This window comes from Blennius ocellaris (genome assembly GCF_963422515.1).
Source record: "Blennius ocellaris genome assembly, chromosome: 4".
NCBI lineage: Eukaryota > Metazoa > Chordata > Actinopteri > Blenniiformes > Blenniidae > Blennius > Blennius ocellaris.
Window position 1 is genome coordinate 5,904,513 of NC_137653.1, and position 22,381 is coordinate 5,926,893.

Sequence of the window (22,381 nt, forward strand, 5' to 3'; positions counted from 1 at the left end):
AAGGCTCAACTCTGGCGAGGAAAAAGATAATAGATCCTTCCACAGACACTCTGGCTTATAGATAAAATCTCTGCAGTAATCTGTAGATTTCTTTCAGAGAATCATAAACGTGTCAGCCTAAGTGTCGTTATCGGTTCCAAGAAGAGTGCTATACAGGGCAGTGATGAAGCAGGTCTGGCCAAATCCTGCACTCATCAGCTTGTAGTTAAAAAGAAAGCAGCTCTGCATTGAGAAACAAGGATAAAAAAAAAAATCCTTATTTTAACCCCAGCAGATATGTCACTTACTGTATTGAAAGAGGCCGAGGAGAAAAGAACACAGTAAAGATGAATCATCGTGATCAAGCTCTCTTTGAGATTTTGGTGCTGGAACTAAATCCATTCCATTCCTTCAAATGCATTTACACAGTCCAAATCAGATTTTAGCTTTCTCATTTAATTTCCCTACACCAGTTCAAAAATGATCTAGGTTTGTATACTTACATACGGTCTGCCTGTATCAAAATAATAAATGCATTCCTTTCCTTAAGGTCATCGAAATGTACAAGATTTGCAAAAATTCAAGTGGATTGTGGTATAATATATATGAACCCTGGTTTTATCAACCCAGCAATCTAATCTGGAGCAAATGATGGAAGCCATTAAAAAAATGCTTGCATATATATTCTTATGGGACAGAAAACCGTGTAAGCTCCTCTCACAGCCTCTTGCCCACCCCCCCAAGCCCCCTATTTCCTATTTAGTATTTGCCACCTTACACATCTCATGCTTATAGGCATTGTAGATAGTCTCCTGCGAACACGCTGAATACTTAAACTTGCTCGGTTGTGAAAAACATGTAAATGATCTGCTTACCTCTCTAAAATATTTGTTGAGAGGAGCAGCTGATGTGCTGATCAGGACAAAAGTGTGCACACTCAGATCTGCCTCCATTGTCCGAAATCGACCGGCAGCCTAAGCCTGCAGAGCTCATCTCTTGATGCCGGCTGCCATTTAGCAGTCGAAGAAGCACGCGCGACGTCACAGAAATGGCATGCCGATTTCGCCATCTTAATGAGAAGATTATGTTGGGGGTTTTTTCCCCCCCTATAGTTCTTGTACCAAACTTCATCACGTCTGTGTAATACTGCCTGGACTGCCAAGGCTGGCTTCAATAATCAGCGCTTTAAATACTGCCGCTGACAAGGAAACGGCATTTGGTTGCAGTCAATTCAGAAACTTGTCGTCCAACAAAAATATGTGATTATTGTTTGCAGTAAGTCCCTCAGCAATTCCCAGTACCGAGTCACGCAAATGCAATCAGTCTGAGTCCAATGACCAGGGAGCTAAAAAGGGAACTAATGACTCATGCTCAGCTGATGGATATGCTTTATGTGTATGCAAAGATGTGTTATTTAAAAAAAGAGAGAGAAATGAACATGGGGGGTGGAGGGGGGGGGGGGGGGGGGGGGGGGGGGTGATCGGGACTCAACCCCTCACTGTCAAGATAGTCTGTACCAAGATGGAGGACAACAGGGAGCCTGTCCTGACAGGTTAATTCACTCAGGAAACGAGCGTGTTTACCAGCCCTGTTATCTACATACTGGAGCATATGCTGCTTGCACGAGCGAAAGATCCTCCGTGCAGATGGTCTTCGTTGAAAATCACATCCGACTCCTACTCAGCCGTGTAAACTCCTGTTGGCATTGGCTGAGGGACTGTAAAGCCACGCATAAGCAGTGGACGGTAATGAGCAACAGCATCGCCACAATTTGCATTGAGCAAACTGGAAAGAGAAGAATAAAATTAAAGACACACTGAACTCTCCTACAGAGGAGTATTTGTTTTGCCTGTACTTCATTCTGCTAAAACATATAGAACTTATTTCACGCACAAATAGTTACAAATGTTGTTTATTCCACTTCGCCATTAAAGCCATCTGACTTTAATTTAACATGATTTTTTGTAATGGGGGGCTTAGCAGTATAGAATGACTGTTTACAGTAACATTTACTTTGCCTACACAAAGTGTTCAATGGATAAATATGAGGTCGGGCTGAGAAGCACAATGACAAGTTCTTCATAGTAGAAATATCTAATTATTCAAATGATTGGAAGTGGAAACAAGCACAAAGAAAGGAGCTGATAATTCAATTCTAAATCATCTTCTGTAATGTGGCACTTGCCGTCGAGATTGTATGAATGAACTCTCACTGACTATTCATGCGCTTCGTAAGAGGCTTTCGGGCTGAATCAAAACGCTGCCATGAGACGTCTGCCAAACGCCTGGCTCTCATTTGAAACTGATTATAGTGCAAAAAAATGAAGTAAAAAAAAAAAAAAAAAAGCCTGTTATCTTAAAGTGTACTCCTGAAATAAGAGCCGGGATCCTCCACATCTCGGAGCCAGACACAGGGGTCAAAGCATCGTCTGGCCACAGTGCTGAGCCTGAATTGTATCTGAGTGGTCGAGACTTTCTGTAACAATGAATTAATGTTATCTACATTCTCATTGTTTAATCATTCATTCGTGTTGCCATTAAAATAAAATGGTGGTATACCGGTAGTCTAATGGGAAGCTCTTTCGCTTTAGAGCAATAGGACATCAGTGTTGTGGCAGCTTGAGGGGTGTTTGCATGTTTTTCTTCTTCTCACAATTAAAAAAAATTAATAAATAAATGCTTCCTAGTTTAGATTGAACCATGCAAATGTATGATTGTATGCGTCAGTGCAGAATTGTCTGCATTAGCCCTGTGGCCATCTGGCTTTCTGTCCAGTGAGTGCTCCGACTTCCTGGACTCAGTTTGCATCGTCCCCAGCTCGCCTCGACTCTAAACTGGATATATCTGATATTGAAAATGGACATAAAAAAAAAAACCCCAACATTACTTAATTCTTAAAAAACAGTTTATAACATAGTTTGTCGATAGAAAGGAGTATTCGACCATGAAACGAAAATAAATGTGGCAACATCTTGTACAACTTAACTTCATCATTCTGTCTTCTTCCTTAGAAAAATACGCTTCAATCCATACAGTAAGATTTTTTTTCAGGCATGTTGCGTTCTTTGGTCCACCCGTTACATATTTAGCTATGATTTGCAGACAGAAACGTCCCCAGTGGACCTCCATGACAGAACCGGCAGAAGGGTTGCTGGGAAATAAGCGATGCAGCTGCGAAAGCCTTGGCATAATGGATGTCTGTTCACTAAGCTCAGCCACACTTTGCCTCTGACATAACCTTGCACCTTCTCCAGCGTGCATCCCCAAGGAGCAATTCTCTTTGTCTGAGACGTTAAAATATATCCAACCTACCAACCCACCTGTTCTGCAGCTCCCAGCTCTCTTACACCAACACTCCTACACTCTTAACAAGCCAGTGGTAGCCGCATGGTTAGAAAAACCAGTTGCGTTTTTTTATTTAAACGAACAAGGAGCGCTTTCTTTCCAGCTTCCAAGAAGATGCCCTTGAGCAAGACGCAAATTCCTAACCGCTCCAGTAGGAGCTGCTCAACGGCAATCAGTGCAAATTCCTACTAAAACAACTTGTACAGAAATGTTTCAGTGTGTGCACACAGAATAAAGCCTCTCTACCATCAAGTGTGTTTTTGTGTTGGAGCGGAGATGGAGTGGAGAGTTGGGTTGTGGCTGCAGCGGGAAGAACACAGATAGAGCTGGGAAGAAGGACTATGCTGGGACTACGGCCAGGCAAAAGAGGAATGGGGCTTGGGAGGGATGTGGTTGGAACAAGGCTGAAGCAAAGAATCGCTGGGAAAACACCAAAAAAAAAAAAAAAAAATGCGGGGGTTATTTATCAGTGTGTTTAGCTGTTTTTTATTGAAAAAGTGTTTTCAAATGTGACCAAGAAAATTAATTCTGCAGAGGAGTTTCCAAATCTCATTTATATGTGTTTGAATTACTCAAAAAGAAAAAGATCTGCTCGTCTCTATTGACAGAACAACACCACTAGATTACACAAACTCCAAACAAGGCATTACTGAAAGCAAATTGAATTATGTCAAAGTTAATTTGGTTAAAGAAACATTATTTTTTTTTTTTTTTATGATATAATACGTGGACCAACAGCTATCTAGTGGTTAGCACTGTGGCCTCACAACTGAAAGAGCCCAGGTCTGTTTGTGTTGAATTAAAATATCCTTGCCTGTTTTTTTGTTTTTTTTTTTACACATACTCCAGCTTTGTTTCCCAATCCAAATCAATGAATGTAAATTTTTCGTGTGTGTGTGTGTGTGTGTGTGTGTGTGTGTGTGTGTGTGTGTGTGTGTGTGTGTGTGTGTGTGTGTGTGTGTGTGTGTGTGTGTGTGTGTGTGTGTGTGTGTGTGTGTGTGTGTGTGTGTGCGTGTGTGTGTGTGTGTGTGTGTTCAGGCAGCATGATATCACGCAACCATGTGATGCACTTGAGATTTGTCCTTAAAATATTAGAGCTCTTTCTCTATTAGTCTATCATTTTTTTTTCATTTAGTTAGTCCCATAGTTGTGCGTATTAATCATAACTTTGTACTTTTCTTTCATATTTAATATTCTGTCACTTTGAATTTGTGAAGCATGAATACACAGCACATGGAAACAATTTATTGTAGGTCAGCCAGTCTTTGTGCAACCTATATATTGTGCATGTTGACGTTAAACATTTGTAGTATATTGTTCAGTCTAAGTATTTGTGTGTGTCGTACTAGACTGACTTGAAACCCTAAAATCCGGTACAAAGGGTGGATTCATGAGTAAAACTGCTTTGGCCATTTTGTTAATGCAGGTGAAAAGCAAGAACTTTGAGTAGAGGACATTCAAAGAAAGAAGACAGAACAACTTTCATTCCCCATAAATAGTGCACATTTCCGACAAAATAAATGGCACTGAGAAATGTTTAAATCGTCGAGCATCCCCCCCCCCCCATCTCAGCCAATGGCTTGTTGGTGAATAAGAGCTGTTTCATCAGATTTAATTCCGTGATGAAGAGCTTCTCCACGTGCAGTGTCGGGGAGAGTGATGGTTTCAGACAGCCCATTAACCGCTTCAATTAGACCTGCTGGTTCTCACCTCCTCCTCACTCCCTGTGAAACGGATTTAACTCTTCCGTGCAGCTGTACACAGCGTCAGCCACACGCTCAAGTGAGGAGAGAGAGAAAAAAAAAAAAAAAAACCCTCAACACCATTCACCATACACATCTGGTGTTGCTTGCCTGACACCCTTAAAAAAAAAAAGAAGCCAGCACATATGTTTCTTTATGGCCACAGGCACAATCATGTCTCTCCTGTCAACCCAGCAAAAGGCCCTTAAATCATTTGGCACCGGTGAAGTCCTAATCCAGAGACAGGGTAGACAGGTAATCTATTTCAACGAAGCGGTGTGTTTCTATCCGCAGCTCTCAGACTGTTAATGTTTCACATTAGCATTGGGATGACAGGTGGCGGCTGGTCGAAGACGGGCTGCTGAGCGGAGCTGCCTTTGACAAAAACGGGTCGGGTGTAGGACAAAAGAGATAAAGATGGCAGCATGTGAGGTGTTTTGAACAGAAGCTTTAAGAGGAAGCTGCTCAGGAGTGCTGTATGCCTTCCTAACGTGAGTGTGTGAGGTCAGCGCACTTCTTTTGTCAGCTGAGGGATTAGGTGATGTGAATTGTTAATCCCACTTTATACAGGAGGAGATGAACCTTGAGAACCACGCTTCATTGTGGGGAGTTTTTTTTTTTTTATCTATGAACTGGTTTGGACTTAAACAATAATGTTTGCCTCAATGCTGCTGTATGGTGTTTCTATAGAAACCCAAAATAACCATGTCACCCCTCTGGTCTGTGCAGTGCTGCTTGAAAACAATAACAAAGATACATTCATGGTGTTCACCAATGGTTTGGTTTGGTGTTTTTTATACTCCTTACTGCAGTTAAACGTCATGGTCCCTCCATCCCTTCATTCATCTTCTGCAACCAGTGATGAGGTGTGAAGCCTTACCCATCTGACAGACGGACAGCCATCCACACACTCACGCCTTAGCTATTCAGAGTCACCAAACAAGTGTGTCTTTGGATTGTGGGCGGAAGCCAAAATACCCAGAGGAAACCTACACAACCACTCAGAAAGCACATAAACTCCACACAGAAGAGTCCGAGTCTGAAAGAAAGGCGCGCTCTTTGTGGAGAGAAAGCGGGCACCATCACACCAACTTCTAGTCACATTTTTAATTTCGTAATTTATTTTGACATAGGTACTGTGGAACGTCCTCATATTCACAAGAAACATGACAGCAAAGGTGCGTAGTTTGTGTCTTTAAAATGATCACAAATGCCTAAGTGTGATTAAATATTAATATTAAAATTACAATTATTTACATGTCACACTGCATAAAGATGAGTTACAAACTGAACCTGAGTTCTTTGAAGCTGGACTGAATTACAAAATTGGAATTCCACCCTCAAGGGGCAAACTTTTCAATAAAAGCAACTGTGGATCTCAATGCAGATAGTCTCAAAATAAAAACCTACTAGGATGTTTTCCTACTTCTTACATAAGAAATCAGTTTCATCAGTTTCTATAGAGCTCTAAAATGTTCACACTCCTGCATTACCTTTCCATTATTTCCAGTCAGGTGAATATAAAGGAGCAGCCCCTGTCCTGTTGAAGATAACAGTGTATGATTTTCATATTAAGTGCCACAACACAGAAGTGTGGAGACACATGCATTAAAAAATAGACATGTACATCAGAAGGAATATGTCTGTTGAAATGACTAGGGAGTATTTCAAACAACTCTTCCACTGACTCAGTGTCAACTGCAAAAGTTCTTCGAACATTTAAAAGGCTCTTAGAATATTTTATTTAAAAAGCAGTTTTAGAAAGCTGCGTCTGGGTTTTTAGAGAAGTTTTTCACATGTCAAATTTGTTATTCTGTTTCAAAAAGCTTTATCAATATTAAATGGTTTTTTTTTGCCTTATGTCTAAAATATACGCAGCCTTATACTTTTATACTATCAACCTGTGAGATTCACATCAAATTTGCACTCCAGGAGAAGACATACATACAAAAACTCAGAATAAATACACACATCGTCCACTAGATTGGGTACACCGTGTGCTTCACACTCACACAGAAGAGGAATAAGGAAGGAAAAAAAGTTACTTTACTTTTATTTTTATACATCACATATTCAGCTAAGTTCTTCAAAGTAAATAGGACATACAGCAGATTACATAAAAATCCCTTTTTTCCCCCTAACCTTATGTTAACACCTTCTAACTAATCCAGCTAAAGGCCTCTGGTTTCACAGTTAATGCCATAATGCCCCAAAAATCCTGAAAGCCCAACCCTGCAGGTGTGGAGTCTAAAATACAGCCATACGTATGTGACAGACAGAAGTGGAGAGACAGAAAATGAGCATGCTAGTATCTGTGAAATACAGATTAGTACGTGCCCGTGCCAAAAATCTGTCTGCAAGGAGGAAACCACTGAACACTATTACAAGTCTCATTTTCTATTTCTCACAAAAAAAAAAAAAAAAACCCGACATATCACTGTAGGCATGGAGATCAAAGGGAATCTGGGTTTATTTTTTGCTTAATGTGCTGTTTTACTGTTTTATGTAAGGAAGAAAACTTAAAGTCACGCAGTAAAAACGACCCAAAGCCTTTGCATTTTGCTAAGTGAGCCAAACTCAAGCTTAAGTCAAAACAATTGCTCCTCTCTTTGTGTTAAAACTGTTGAATTCAGCATGCCCAAGAGACATCTGGAGCACAGACTTAAATTATCTCTCTTCACGTATTTCTCCTAATTGGCGGCAGAAATAGCGCTCGCCACTAACTTGGAGAATAAACTAAAGTTGTTAGTGTGTTTTCTAGCAATGTCATGTGGGAAAATCTGTTTGTGATGCGTTTTTTTTTTTTGATGTATGAATGTGTGCGTCAGCAGAGTGAGGCCAAACAATACCTAGCCGCTAGTTCAACAGCATGCCAGTCCCTGAGAGTACTGTGGTACAACTAAAAAAAAAAAAAGCGAGGACAAGCCTTAAATCCTAATCAGGGTTTTTTTTCCTTATTTCAGTCAGTCACACAGCCCGGTATCCTGAAAGCAGCCCAAACGGAGGACTACAAGTGTGCTGTGCGCCCGCCTGACCGCTACGAAGTGCCAAACCATTTGTGAAGGTGAGAAGTATGAAAAGTGTTCAGAGGACGTGTAATGAGGCCGAGGTGTTACCACAGTAAGCGCAGCATGAAAGTAACTGTACACGTTTTTGGGGTTCGATCTTTGCTGGGGCCACACATGCCGCAGAAGTGTTTATTCCTTCAGGGGATTGGAGGCCAATTTCGATAAAAGTGTCCACAAAAGACACATATTTCTGCACTTTTAATTTGGAAAAGAATTTTTTTTTATAAACATCAAGTCTTTGCTCTTTCAAAATATGTTTGTACTAAAACTTGGACTGGGTTAGGGGTTGGGATAAATGTTCACTTTCATGCTGGATTCTGAACTGAAAAAATCAATACCAATTCATGCATGCTTGAATTCCATGCCAAATATAGACATTGCTCTACTTAACTGATAATATATAAAAGGTACATGTCTGTGCCACAATATCGCATGTGTATTGACCACTTGGGGGGGTTGTTGGGGGCACAACAGATTGTTTTCATATCAACATGTTTTGGGATATTTCAGATACACTGAAAAGTAAGAATAATAGGTTTTATGAATCATTTCAGTTGTGGGCCTGTGAATTTCTCGCTGTAATAACAACAGCAAAATGATAAACATGTTTCCAATGACTGGCTGAACTCCAGCCCCTTTTTTTTCTCTCCATGCGCTGTGCATTCATGATCAGCAAATTCAAACCGACAGAATTTGAAATATGAAAGCAAAGTGCAATGAACAATGAATAATTCACAAAAAAATGTGACACTAATTTATAAAACGCTACTTGGTGGCCACGAGGCAGGAGTCAGAAGCACCAAAATTTCAAAAACATTTATTAAAACGTCAACAAACTGTTCATCTTCTGAAACGCGGTTGGTATTGAACATGTGATGGGAAAAAAATGCAAAAACAAAATACTATGAGTGGAAAATGTTTAAGGTTTTTCAGGGTTTTCTTGTTCGAAGCGGTTAGTTGATTGGGTTTTTCAGCATGGCACAATTTTCGTGTGTGTGTGTGTGTGTGTGTGTGTGTGTGTGTGTGTGTGTGTGTGTGTGTGTGTGTGTGTGTGTGTGTGTGTGTGTGTGTGTGTGTGTATCCACTTCAAGACACACAAAACACACACAATATGATCTATTAATTTTTCTGGAAAATAAATATTCCAAAAAGTCTCTGATAAACCTTGTTGAGTATTTTCAAACGTTGTACTGATGAATTTAACCAATCTAAAATTCAAATTGTGACCTTGAGCTTTGGAAATTATTTTGCATACAAAATGAATATTGTGCACAAAAGAATTGGACACTAATAAAAAAAAAAAAAAAAAAGTATGATACAAGCATCTGAGTTTTCCTTGAATAAAGATAAAGGAGGCCAAAAGCGAGTCAACTAACACTGAAGGCATTGTTGTCCCTCCTATATCTGACAGCACGAGGTACCCGATTGCAGTTACTGATCTTATTTGGAAATGAGTAACAACAGAACCCAGATCAAAAGCTTCCGTTTGTTCTCTCTGCCTTTTAGGCTAACAACAGGTCAGAGACAGGATGGATCGTGTGTTAGGAGTATACATTACGAGTGTGTGAAATACAAGACAATCTGTGCTTGCTTGTATTATTTGCAAATGAAAAACCCTATTTGGACAGTATGAATAATAATATTTTACACGAATTAACCCTATGATGTGGGATTCATTTCATTTAATGGTCTCAGCTGGATCTTTATATTGATTTCACAGGCACAGCAGGTCTCCGGAGAGTCTCTATGGATTTTCCAGCTGCCCTCCCAAATGATCCATTGTGATTCTTTCCCAAAAGGCCCCTGCCAGAAGAAGGCATGGAAAACAGTCATCATTTCACCATCTCCTTATATACCTGGCTCCCGTTTTGTAAGTCAGGTTACCTCATGGCTGCATTGTGAATCCAGACTTTGCTTTATTGACCCCGAAGGATGTGTATCGGTCTCTCCTTGGCAGTTCTATAGAATGGTAGGCATGTGTTTTAGAGATAGTATGTCCTACTGGAAATCTCTAGCAGGCTTCAAATTAGACTTAAAATAACAATGAATTGTTAGTGAGAACAAGAGGGGACTAGATGTTAAAGCAATAGCAGGAGCTCCCACCAGTATGAACGCGGCAGATGCTGCTGATTGTTCTTCCCACAAGATCCACTTCCAGACAAGTGATTATGTAAATTCAGGTAAGCTTTCGCTGCCCAAATGGTGCATTTATCACCGGCTTTGCTGATTCTCGAGCGAATACAATGAAGTGTCAATTGATGGGGCTCCATAAACACAATCATAGCACTCTAATCTTTGCCGAGTCTGAGCTATTGATTTTTTTTGGGAGCTGTAATCTGAAGTAGAGTAATGGGAGTGGTTTGAGATCAGAGAGAGAGAAAAAAAAAAGTAGTGCCTTTCATCAATTCAAATGATGCCTCTGAATGAAAAGCCTCACGGTAAAGCCATGGGAAGTCTCCCACTGTGTGCTCCACCTGTTTCCCAAGTAACCTGAAATCTGCTGCAGGGCTATGAACGGATTGAGCCGAGTTACTTTAAGGAAAAATATGATACCTCCAGTTTTTTTTTTTTTTTTTTTTTTACACAAATGACGATGCATGTTATTTAACCCAAGCAACTGTAACAGTAATTAGCTGGCTGGCACTGTTATTTTATTTTCTTTATTTCACGACACTCAGTCAATATAAAACCATTACAATATTACATTTTAGTTGAGTGTATCAACTTCTATAAAACAAAATAAATTTCATTTATAACTAGTCTAATGTCAGTAGTTGAATCTTTGCAGTATGAATCTTTCCTCGATGTCAAGCCTCATTTCTTTTCTTCTTCTCGGCAAGAAATAACTAAAAAGGCACCGTATTTGCTACCACATAGCAGCAAACAGGCAACACATTTGTTTCATTTTGATAATTGTTATGAGACTCCTTTGTTGAGCTGCACAAAACCTGGTCCTGCTTATTCATTTTAAAATCATTACAGTACAATATCTCAATTACAGCATGTTAAAGTTTTGCAACCCTCAACTCCTGTACAGTGATATGCATCACCACATACTTTGGGACGACTAGGTTTTCAACAGTTTTTAATTTACCATGTTGTTTTTAAACTGTTAACCACTTCACTGGTGTGTTTATTTTCTGACTGTGAGGCATTTTGAGCTGAGCATTGAAATGCTTTTAAAGTAAAATATGGTCAGGTTGAGCTGAATTGGGAGTTTTGCAGTAAACATATTTGCCCCCTTAGTGCATATTGTGAATCCACAAGTACTGTTTTTAAGCTTGCATAAAGAAAGTGAACAGTTAGCCCAGCTTTCAGTCAGCTATCAATACAGGCTACACCCATGTGTTCAACATTTTCTTTGAATATTGCCATACAGCTCATCAGCACTCACTACCATCTTTGAAAAGCCTTAATGAAGTTGAGCTCATACCATTTCCACTCTCAGCTAATAAATTAGGTAAAAGGCCTTGGGATTTTAAACGTCTTCATATTTCCAGTGACATTCAGCTGTTAAAAAATGCTTTTACTCAAATTGGTCTTCAATAGTACTTATATGAGTTTCAACAGACAAATGTCTCTTTGTACTTATCACAGAGCAGATATGCATTTGCTCCTGCATCTATTCCTGTGGGCTGTTTAGGGAATGATGAGTCAGTGAGGTTTCTGCATATTAAATGTGACAAAGACACTCATGAGTGAAAAAAAGTACAACAAAAAAGCTTTCTTAAGTGGAAATGAGCAGGTGACATTTCATGTTTACCTTCAGCCACGGAGGCTTTGCGCTTATCCATAATTGGACTACAGGTAGTTAAGCAGTGTTTACCCTGCTGATGAAAAACCTCACATCTGATCCCTTCATCTGACTGTTTTCAGATTGAAAACGCATTTCACCATTACCACAATTTCATCACTATTAACCAAATCTTACGGCAATGAACAACGCCTGCTCGTGCGCTCACCGCCGTTGAGTTTACTCACTTATTTCGCTCAATTACATCAAATTCCAGCGTCTCACAATGCAGGGTTTACAAGGTTCTGCAAATGATTGAGTGCAATTTTCAAATTAATCTTATGAAAACGCAGGAGAAGCTCCGGCGCTCCAAAACCAGACAAGTCACAGCCAAAGGCCAAATCTGTTAATTGCCTCGTGTTAATTCCCTATTCTCTGAGCTAATGCAATTACTTGTGAATAGAAACCAACTATTACACTTGAGGATACAAAAAGTCATTCTCTCCTTTTTGCTCCCCCTATTTTTCAAATGTCACACCCTGTTTAATATATTGAATTTATTCATCTAGCATCCTAAAGAGGAAATTAGCAAAAATACACTCTTTTTCAGTTATAATGCCCAAGATGGCTTTAACGTCCTAAAAATGAGGGCCATTCTTAGGATAAAGAAAGCGAGCTCATTCCCTTTATATAATTACAAATAAATACCAACACTTTCAAGAACAATTTCTGTGATGATGGTGGGATACAGAAAAGCATATAAAAGCTACAAGGCTTATGATGAACTCGTATTTATTGCAGTAAGAGGATAATCCGAGGAGGCAAGCTTGATCTGTGTCTGTTATGGCTGACCGACGAGGCTCGGTCACAACACAAGACAACAGTCATCAGTTAAAAAGGACTAGATCCTGCCTGTCCAGCGCTGTAATCAGATGAAACACATCTGCTCGCTGGCCGCATGTCGTCGAGTGCGTTCACTCGGTCCAAGTCAGAACGATGGACCCGTTAAGGTCTGTTAGTGGGAGGCTGGGCTTTTGTCTTATGCGTATGCCTGCTAGCTAAGCCGGGTTACAGCTAGCCGGCCAGACACAGCGCGAGAGAGGAAAGACAACCAATCGCTGCTGGCTCCTTGTAATGAGAAATGATGAGGCACACGGTGTCAAACCTACGGGCAAAACCGCAAAACCACAGCGTTGATGACAAGACTAAGAGGACGGTTCCCACTGAGAAAGAATGGGGGAGGGTGGAGGTCTGCTGTTGATATGGGCAGTGGTGGACAGACGGTGTGGGCCAGTAAAAGAGAATGGGCTGAGGGGGAGACAGAAATGGACAAAAAAAAAAAAAAAAACCCAAAACAAAACAAAAGGCAGATGTCACGTGGGTCTGGAGTCGCTGATAGACAGGATGCGTAGCGTGGCACACAGGCAGTGGTTCAGGTAGGAAAGGCTTCCCTTTGTGATGCAGATGACAACGCAATCAGTCCCGCTTTGTCTCGGGCCGATGGGCTCTGATCCCGGGGACATTGAGCGACAGACACTAATCCGCTGGGTTTGTGTTCTTCAGACGCACTCATAAAGGCAGTGTCACAGTACCTGGGGTGTGTGTGGATGGGGGGTCTCTGAAACGAGGTCTGACCTCTCTCAGGGTACACTCTCCCTCCTCCTTCCTCCTCCTCCTCCTCCCTCTGTCTCCATTCCTCCCCACGTCTTCACGGAGCACTTGGCTGTGCTGGGTCGAATATTAGAGGCGCCATATTGTTAATGCGTATGACTCAACGTTCACATGAAGGATGTGACAGCGACCAACGTTGTGCGCGGCTTGCGCTTTTCGACCAGTGAATTTCTACGGGCTGGATGAAATAAGGGAATATAAACAGTGACAGAACCAGAAAAACTCGGTTTTAACATAATGTGTGAGACTTTCCGTCAAATTAGACAAACGACACAGAGAATACAAAACACAAATTAGGCCTGGATGTTGCAGGGCCATTTTGGCTGCGAGTGCTTACAAATATCCTGTTATGAATGTCTGAAAATACATGTCACTGTTCCCTAATGATTTCCAATCCCAATGGGTTGGGATGAATCAGTTTCTCCCTGATAAATATGACTTACCCAGAGACTGCACGTTGCCAATTAATATGCTAATTAAGATAGCAGGATATAAAACCATCCTTGATCTAGATTCCTATGTGCAATATCATAAAGGTTACGGCAAGGTAAAGTAGATTTCAACCATAACTATCCATGCGAGGTTCTTCCAATCAGCAGCAAAAACACCATATTGCAAACTTTATTCCACAGGGCTGAACCAGACTTACTGGGCACGAACTCCAATTAACTGCTGATTTAAAGTGCTTGAATTAATTGATTGCATCTGTCTGCAAACCTGATTAGGTAATATACGTGACACATGCTTTTCATAAGAGTGTTATGACAGAGATAGGCGCTCAACAGCACGGAGTTAACTTTGATCTTATTTATGCCACATTTTAAACCGTTGGGATTAGTAGCGCCGGTTCTGCACTGCAGCATGGTTATGACAGCCAAAGTCATACTCTTTGACTTTCTGACCACATTGTTTAGCCAGCTACACACTGAAACTATTACAGCCGCTCAATCAAAGACTGTCTTTAAAAGTGCAGCAAAAAATTTTTTTATCTTGAGACCCATATTTCAGCGGATCCCTTTGAAATAATACATCAATTTGCAACACATCTTTTCACTATTTATAATAAACAGAGCCTCTGACATAATAAGTGAAGCAAGTTAAATAGGAATTCATTGCAGAGCATGTTATGAGACTATGCATTATACTGTTTTCTGAATGAAGATGATTGATAGAGAACATGGATGCAAAAAATAGCTCTACGTATATAATATGTATATTTTCCTTGATCGAGGCTTGTAGTGGGAGTAAATTTGCACAGTTCAACATCAAACACTTGATAAGCACAAGCAGCATAAAGAGTTTATCAAATGTCAAAAACAGCAGAATGGTCAAACGTTCACATTCAAACTGAACTCAGAGGTGAAGATTTTATTTTTGTGTTATTTTATTCCCAAGCATGGACGGGCTGTTTCCAGCTGCTAGACATGCGCCGGCGGCTCTGCTCTCATATTGAAAGATTTGAAACACCTGTTGACTCTCAAAATATTTTCATATTCAGATAGCATCAAGAAGCGACCGTATCTCACCATCTGGTCCCCGCAAACTAATCAGGCCCGATTATGGATCAAAGTGACACCTGTTCTTTTTAACAGACATTTTTGAAAATTAAGACGGCAGTCTGACAGCGGTAGATGGAGGTTTCTGATACAGTCATCCCTCAAAAAAAAATCTGTGAAAACATCGGGTTTATTGCAATTATGACTTCACTGTGGACCACTTTTCAGCACGCCATCTACACCGCGGTGTTAAATCTACGTAATAAATCAGCGTGTTCATTTCAGTGAGGGTTGTGCAAAGCGTGACTCACGAGCTTTTTAGGTTGCCGACTGACGTTCGGTAGGTTAGACTGTGTTTTTAAAGTATAATGTACTACTACCCAGTGTGCCTATTAAACTCAGAACTCAAGTAAACTGATCCTTAGACACTTCCACTCTTCACTGTGAAGTGCACTCAACATAAATGAACTTGACTTAAATGCGATACACAATCCGGGGCCGGTGAGTCCAGGGGACTTGTATTAGGGGGGGGGGGCGGGGGGACGACAACTAAAACACTAACGTGGTGAGTTGTGTAGGTTTGTGCAGATGTCACTGTACACTGGGACATGGTGACATATCCTATTAACCTATTGCATCATAAACACTGGTGAATTTCCGTCAAATGACTCACTTTTGTCAACATGCCATTATTTACACCTCCCTCTGGTTCAGTGAAGTCGACTGCTTGTCAAGGATTAACGGCCGCTCGCTATAAAAGTGCCAACCTGGCCTGTATATTGGTTTTAAAAGTTTTGAATCCACATTTGAATTTTTTTTTTTTTTTTCCCTTTTTCAGTCTATTTGATTGAAGAATGTTCCAGGAATTAAAAGTTCAGTTCGGCATCGCTTCCGAGTGTTTAGACTGGAAACGTTAACAGCAGGAGAGAATGAAGAGTTGGCTCGTGACAGTGAACCACAGCAGTCGGCGCTGAGCAGCTGAAAACATGGAAACAGTGTAAAACAGTCCCATCACATGTTGAGCACAAACTTAGGTTAAATTGGTTGGGCGACTCAAAGCCAGGAGCGACGTATGAAACTATTTTGCTCGCCGAGCCAGCTGGGACCAAAACCCAACAAACCAGAAATCCCCCGTGTGGAGGTTTTACCAGAGCCGACTTAAGGGAAACATCCGGCTTTATTTATTTCCTGCTTAACATTAAGATAAAAAAAAAAGAAGAAAACTTCTCCTCTGGTGCTGTGGCTGAGGTCTGGGTTTTAAAATCCACAGCCATGCTAAAAAGGACTCAGTCCCACTGTCGGAAACCTCATGCAATGCAGTGAACAACAAAACTTTTCCTTCAGTAAATCAATGATACTTCTGCCTTAATCTCATCCTAAAGGTAGCCATAGATGTCTCTGAAATGTGACACCCCCCCGTCAAGTGAAACAACTGGTACCAGCACTAATTGAAATTTTGCATGCAAAGTGACAATGCCCGGGCCCTCAGCAGCATGGATTAAGGCTTGAATAGAGACAGATTCTTTGTGAAAGCCTACTGTGGCGGTTGGCGTGCAGGCCAGCTCCCTGCATCTGCTCATTGGGTGGACTGAGAAAACACTGGATTGTATACGGTCACTCGTTTTACCTTTATCTAATCCCATTTCAGAGCCCGCCTCCGTCTGTCTTTTGTTACTCTTCCACAAAACATAATGCTTCCATGTTACACTCGCATGTCTTTTTCCTTAGAAAACAATTCCGGTCAGAAACAGCCACTGGATTTACATATGAAAGCATCTTTACCAAACTTGGCAGGATTTACTGCACATTAATAATCATGTGTTGTCTTTAAGCCGCCGGGCACTCCTGTGCTGTGTTAAAAAGAAAAAAAAATACTTCTTGAATAACAGAATAACAAATTTAAAAAAAAAAAATGCACAATATTCAATTTTTACTACATAAAATGGAAAAAAAAAAGTCAGACATCAACTTGGTTGCCGTGTGCCAACGTTTGACTGAATGAACTCAATAGAGGGCTGAAGGAATGCAATGCATATTGAAATTCAATCAAATCTGCGAGACATTTTTTTTTTTTAAAGACATCATGCTGTGATCTCATTCGAGCCCACTTCACCATCCTCTACTGTGGTTTCTGTCCCATTATGTTCCCCCCTCAAAGAAAAAAGGGGAAAGAATGTACGTATCAAAGTGATCTATCATGCCACTGACCACGACAACGCTTGAATACGAGTCTGGAGGAGGCTGTTATTGCATCATAGCAACAACAATCGCCGCAGAAAATAAACGTTTGCCGTGTTTGCACAGCGTCAACTGTAACACCACAATACGAGAGGGGGGCGAGGGTTGGAGGGGAGAGGGGGGGGGGGGGGGGGTTTAGAAAAGCCAAATGATCCATCTATTAAATTTCATCTGCTCCGAACAATACAGGCTACAACAATTTTATAGCCGGGGATGAATCTGAGAATTTCCACTCAAGAGAATTAGATGAGTGCTGCTGCTGTTAGCGTGGCTGTCAACTGAGCACTGATGACAATGAATGGGTAAACTAATGAAGGGATAAATCCACAGTGTGTTTTCATAGACATGTTTGACATAGCTAGGCTAATTTCCTTGGCAGAATTGCGTCCATTAATTTTTTCGAAAGGAGCCTGTCTGTTCCTGTTAACTAAACCAATAAGACATGGCATTGGCTTACATTAACACTAATCAACAATTTGGAGGAGTTTCACATTCCACGGGGCAAATTAACTGCCTTTGAGAAATGGTCGGTTGCCGCTGATGAATGGACACGTTTATAGCTGTCCAGCATGGCGAAAGGGTTGAGTTGGCGAATGGTCGACGACTGGAGTGCTCTGAATCGAGTGGCGCTGAAGCAAAATCTGAACCCAAACACAACTTATCTAAAAAAGGCCCATTTACAGTAGTGTGTCCTTTACTTTGATGCACAGCTTGCAAAATAGACACTGAGGGCACAAGAAGGATTTTCCTAAGTTTGGCCCCCGTTTTAATCCTCTAATCCTCTCTGGTGCGGGCCCGACCTGATTCATTGATTATTTGTGTAAGAAGTCACCCTTTGATATTTGCCTAGCTTAGTTCAGGTTCTGAGGTCATTTGAATGCAGCGTAATAGCATGACCATTATGTTTAATAAATGAACTAAATTCTTTTCTCATCAATTCTTTTTCTCATGGTACACTAAATGTTGTTATTCGGCGATTCACGAATAATGACACTGAACGGCACGATATGAGTTATTTCACATTTAATAATCGTCGTTTTTTTTTTTAGAAGAAAGAATACAAGTATATGGAGATGTCACTCTCAATTACCCAGAAATAGCAAAGGACGAAATGTAGCGTTGTGGCACTAAACGTGTCAAAACAATCCACTGTAGGGTTCGTTTCTGTTGCATGCTGGGATTTTTTTTTTTTTTTTTTTTTGGGGGGGGGGCGGGATTAGAGGAGCCGTGACCTCTTTTTCAACCCTTTATTTCTCCTACGTAAGCCGTCCTTGCGTCTTCATTGGACAGTCCACTAGGGTGATTCACAGGATAAAATGGAGGGAGGGGGTGGACTGCAGTCATTTGGCGATGGGACGAGCTGGTTTCCGTCGCGAAATCTCAGACGCCGCAGGCCCGAACGGTTTCGGATAACAGGCGCACTGCGCTCCTGTAACACGTTCAATAGCATCGCTGTTAAACAAACAAGAAGCGCTTCAATCCACTGAAATAGCCGTTTGTGGATTGTGCCGACCGGTGTTTGAGGAAATGTATGCTCTCAGCTTACACATATACGGCACAGTAAATTTTTACAAGTAGGCAAACAGTAACTGTAGCCATGTTTGCTTTTGTAGAAAGAAGGAGACACCGAGAGGAAGTGGAACACCGTGTAGTGTGAATTTGTTGTTATTTTTGGCAGTTGTCACATCCTGTGTTTTCCCTTGCTTTTGCACCCAGCAGTGTTTGGATTAAATGAAAAAAACAATAAACAATGATTATAAAGCAATGAAGCCATCATATCAGTAATTAAATGAAAATAATTTGTGACAATTGTGAATACACATACTTAGGAAATCATTATAAACACCTATTATATACCAAATGTAATACGAGTTGCATGTATTTATTTTATATTTTATTCGAAATGCATGCATGATGGGTTTAGAAAGTTATTATATATCTAGATATACAAGGACGTTCGTTTTAATCAACTGATACTGTTGTTCAGAACTAAAGCCCAAATTTCAAAGCCATTACATAAATTTAAAAAACTTCCAGTGAATAATGTAATGTTGGCCATGCGGATATTTTTTTATAGTCTTTGGTCTGTCACTAAATTGGAACCATAAACTGGAGCAGTCACTGACTGGCCTGCATAAATACACTCGACATTTGTCAAAGTCTGCGCCAGTCCTACATAGGACCTGACAGCTCCCCATAACCCTCAACAAATCTGAGATTTCATCAAGCACATACAAACGACTTTACTGTAAACAACTCTGTGCATATTTCATGTCCTGTTTTTCTTCCGCCTTGTTTCTTTGTTCTTTGGTTGAGATTTCGAAATAGTTTTGTTAGCTCCACCTGTAATTATGAGGTTGAGTTAAGTCGGCCAGAGGAAGAACATGCATTTGTTTTCTGTCTCTCAAAATAGACTAAATAAATGACTGGGCTAACACTTTCCACTGTTCTGTGTGGTAAAAGTATCATCTCCTCTCACAGGCCAGAACGAGTTCAGCTCCAAACAAAATTACCAGTAAATTAGAATTTAAAGTACAGACTGAAATCCTTAAAATTAAAAGGGAGCATGGCTTTCTTAATGCACGAATATTTTTTTTAGGCAGATCAAAGGGCACATCTCGTGATTATATGGCCCTTGTGTGTACCAAACATGATTTAACAAAGCGGCGCTATGTGGGGTAAGATGTAAATTATAGTTACTTCAAAGCATTGGACGTACAGTAAACACCTATAATGGAGGTTTTCACGATTCAACTTGTTTCATTGTGCTTTTAGCTACACCGAGTAGCTGCTGTGTGACCAGACGCAGTGAATGAAACTAGTGGATGTTTATTTACACGCTCACTCTTAAACACACACAAACACACGCATACACACACACACACACACACACACCTGAACAGGTTTGAAGAACGCGTCCTTGTTTTTCTTTCTCTTTATCATGAAACGTTTGACAACTGACACACACACACACACACACACGCGCGCACACACACACACACACACACACACACTGGATGCGTCTCACTGGGATTTCACGTTTTATTTAATTTAATGTATTATTATTATTGCTATTATAATTCTTATAATTATTTGTCCACTCCAACCTGGTGAGGGTGCGACAAACAAAAGCCGCAGTTTTATTCCCTAATTAGCGCTGATGACGCTCTAAGCGCGTCCGTGCGGCGGCGACCTGCTGGATGCGGGGAGCGCGTGTTTTTGCGTCCCGCAATCCATCACCTCATGCCTGAGCTGACTCCGTCTTCCATTCAAGCACGGGGAATTTTAACTGGTAAAACACGTTATTGGATTTAAATAAAAGGAGAAAGGGAGTGATTTAGCGAGAGAGGAGAGGGGGGGTAAGAAAAGACGGCCATACACGCGCTTTGTCTTAAAACTCATAACCGGCGAGAAGGATGCGGCTCCAGCAGCCTGGATGAGAATATACACTAGCTTACCTTCAACAGCTAGGACGGCCGGTATGCTCCATAATATCCATAGAATATCCATTATTGGTCACTTGCAGGGCCCAGACATTCAAATAAAATAAGTCCCGATAGCCATTGACAGCAGAATGCAGAGAGGGGACAGGCAGTCCTTCACTTCCACCAGAGCGCTCCCAGATAGCAGCGAAATCCAACTCAAATCTCAACCAAGTTTGGGCGAAACCAAAAAAACCACAGACAGAGGGGGGGCACGGAGCGGCGCGGCAACACGGCGGAGCGTTTCAACGCTGCGAAAACCCAGACAGCCTCGCGTACATCTTAAAATCACGACTTTAGGAATAATTCCACCAACAAAAAACATTTGAATATTGGCGTCGTTGGTGCATCGGCTCGTCACTGAGGACCGTCCGTCCCCCTCGCAGACGCTTCGATTCACCTAGCTGTCAATCATCGACGGAGCGACGGTCCACAGCGCCTTACCTAGCGATAATTAAGTGTTTGGGGACCATGTGGGGCATTTATCAAGGATGGAGCGACTTACTCCCTCCTCCACCACGCTGCTCAAAAAGGACACGCAGCTTATTTTTCTTAACAGAACAAGTTGCGAGAAACTTTGGGTTTCACCGACAAGCTCCTGTGCTCATGGATTTCAGGCGCTGTAACAGGTGACCAAGAGACACAGAGAGAGTAAGCTTAACATTTACTTTTCTTTTATTATTTATGTTTTTGTCTTTTGTATTACGAGTTTCACCCATTGTCTCTCGTCATCTCTCGCGTTTTATCATCGAAACACAAGTCCGAATATCTTATTGAAGTCATGCTGGTATAAAGTGGTTATTAGTCTTGTTTGTGCTGTTTCGCTTTACAAACATGCTACAATGTATGTTTGTTTGTTTGTCGAGTATTGTGCATAATTCGTAATAACTTTCATGAAGTACTTGTATGTTATTCGCAAGTGGCATACATTTTGTATTAGACTATCTACACAATTAGAAAACGAGAATATTTCTTTCTGTTAGCCCACTCAGGGCTATCAGCTTAAAAACTTATCATGACGTTGGCACACTGTTACTGACATAATCAAAGAAAATTGACGGGGACGTATAAAAACAATATGTGAATGAGCCACAGTTCACTGTGATTGACTGTCTTCGTTGTGTGAATCTGCTCCTTTCAAAACAAGTCACAGAGGTATTCAAACAATGTGTTAAACCAGATGAATGTCTTCCTGGCACATGTTCAAGCGGTTTATTTCTGAAGGAGTATCAGTTTAAAGAAAAAAAGAAAAACCAGTTTATTCATGACGAATAAACATTTTCCATATTCACATTTGTGGCAGCATTGAAAATGCAGAAATCTACATACATGTTAGTGCTGCAAATTAATTTTTTGTTCATTCCGTCAGTCAAGCTGGAGATTATTTTTTTTAATGCATTTAGATAGTACATTTACTCAGCTTCTCTTAGGCAGTGTTAAATATTCCCCTCTCATGCATTGCACTATAGGATCCCTCTGATTGAACTTGCCTCGTTCTCAATTAGTAAAACTTGGGTAGCAGTTATTTTCCATTATGAGAGCCAGAGACCCAGGGCTGCAAAACTCGGCTCACAAAAACTTTTCTTCCTGTGCACGAATCCTCATAAAACCATAATTAGCTGATGTG

The 22,381-nt window shown here is 40.9% G+C and overlaps 1 protein-coding gene across 2 annotated transcripts in view; it reads right to left on the reverse strand.

Annotated features, from left to right (window-relative positions):
- Positions 1 to 20,782, reverse strand: part of ephb2b (eph receptor B2b) — a gene marked incomplete at its 5' end in the record, with an annotated part of 133,458 nt that extends 112,676 nt beyond the window's left edge. For both annotated transcript variants that reach the window (XM_080494933.1, XM_080494932.1), the window contains one exon: positions 20,731 to 20,782. In XM_080494933.1, the coding sequence (XP_080351059.1) occupies positions 20,731 to 20,782 (52 nt within the window). The remainder of the gene's footprint in view (positions 1 to 20,730) is intronic.
- Between the last annotated feature and the right edge of the window lie 1,599 nt (positions 20,783 to 22,381).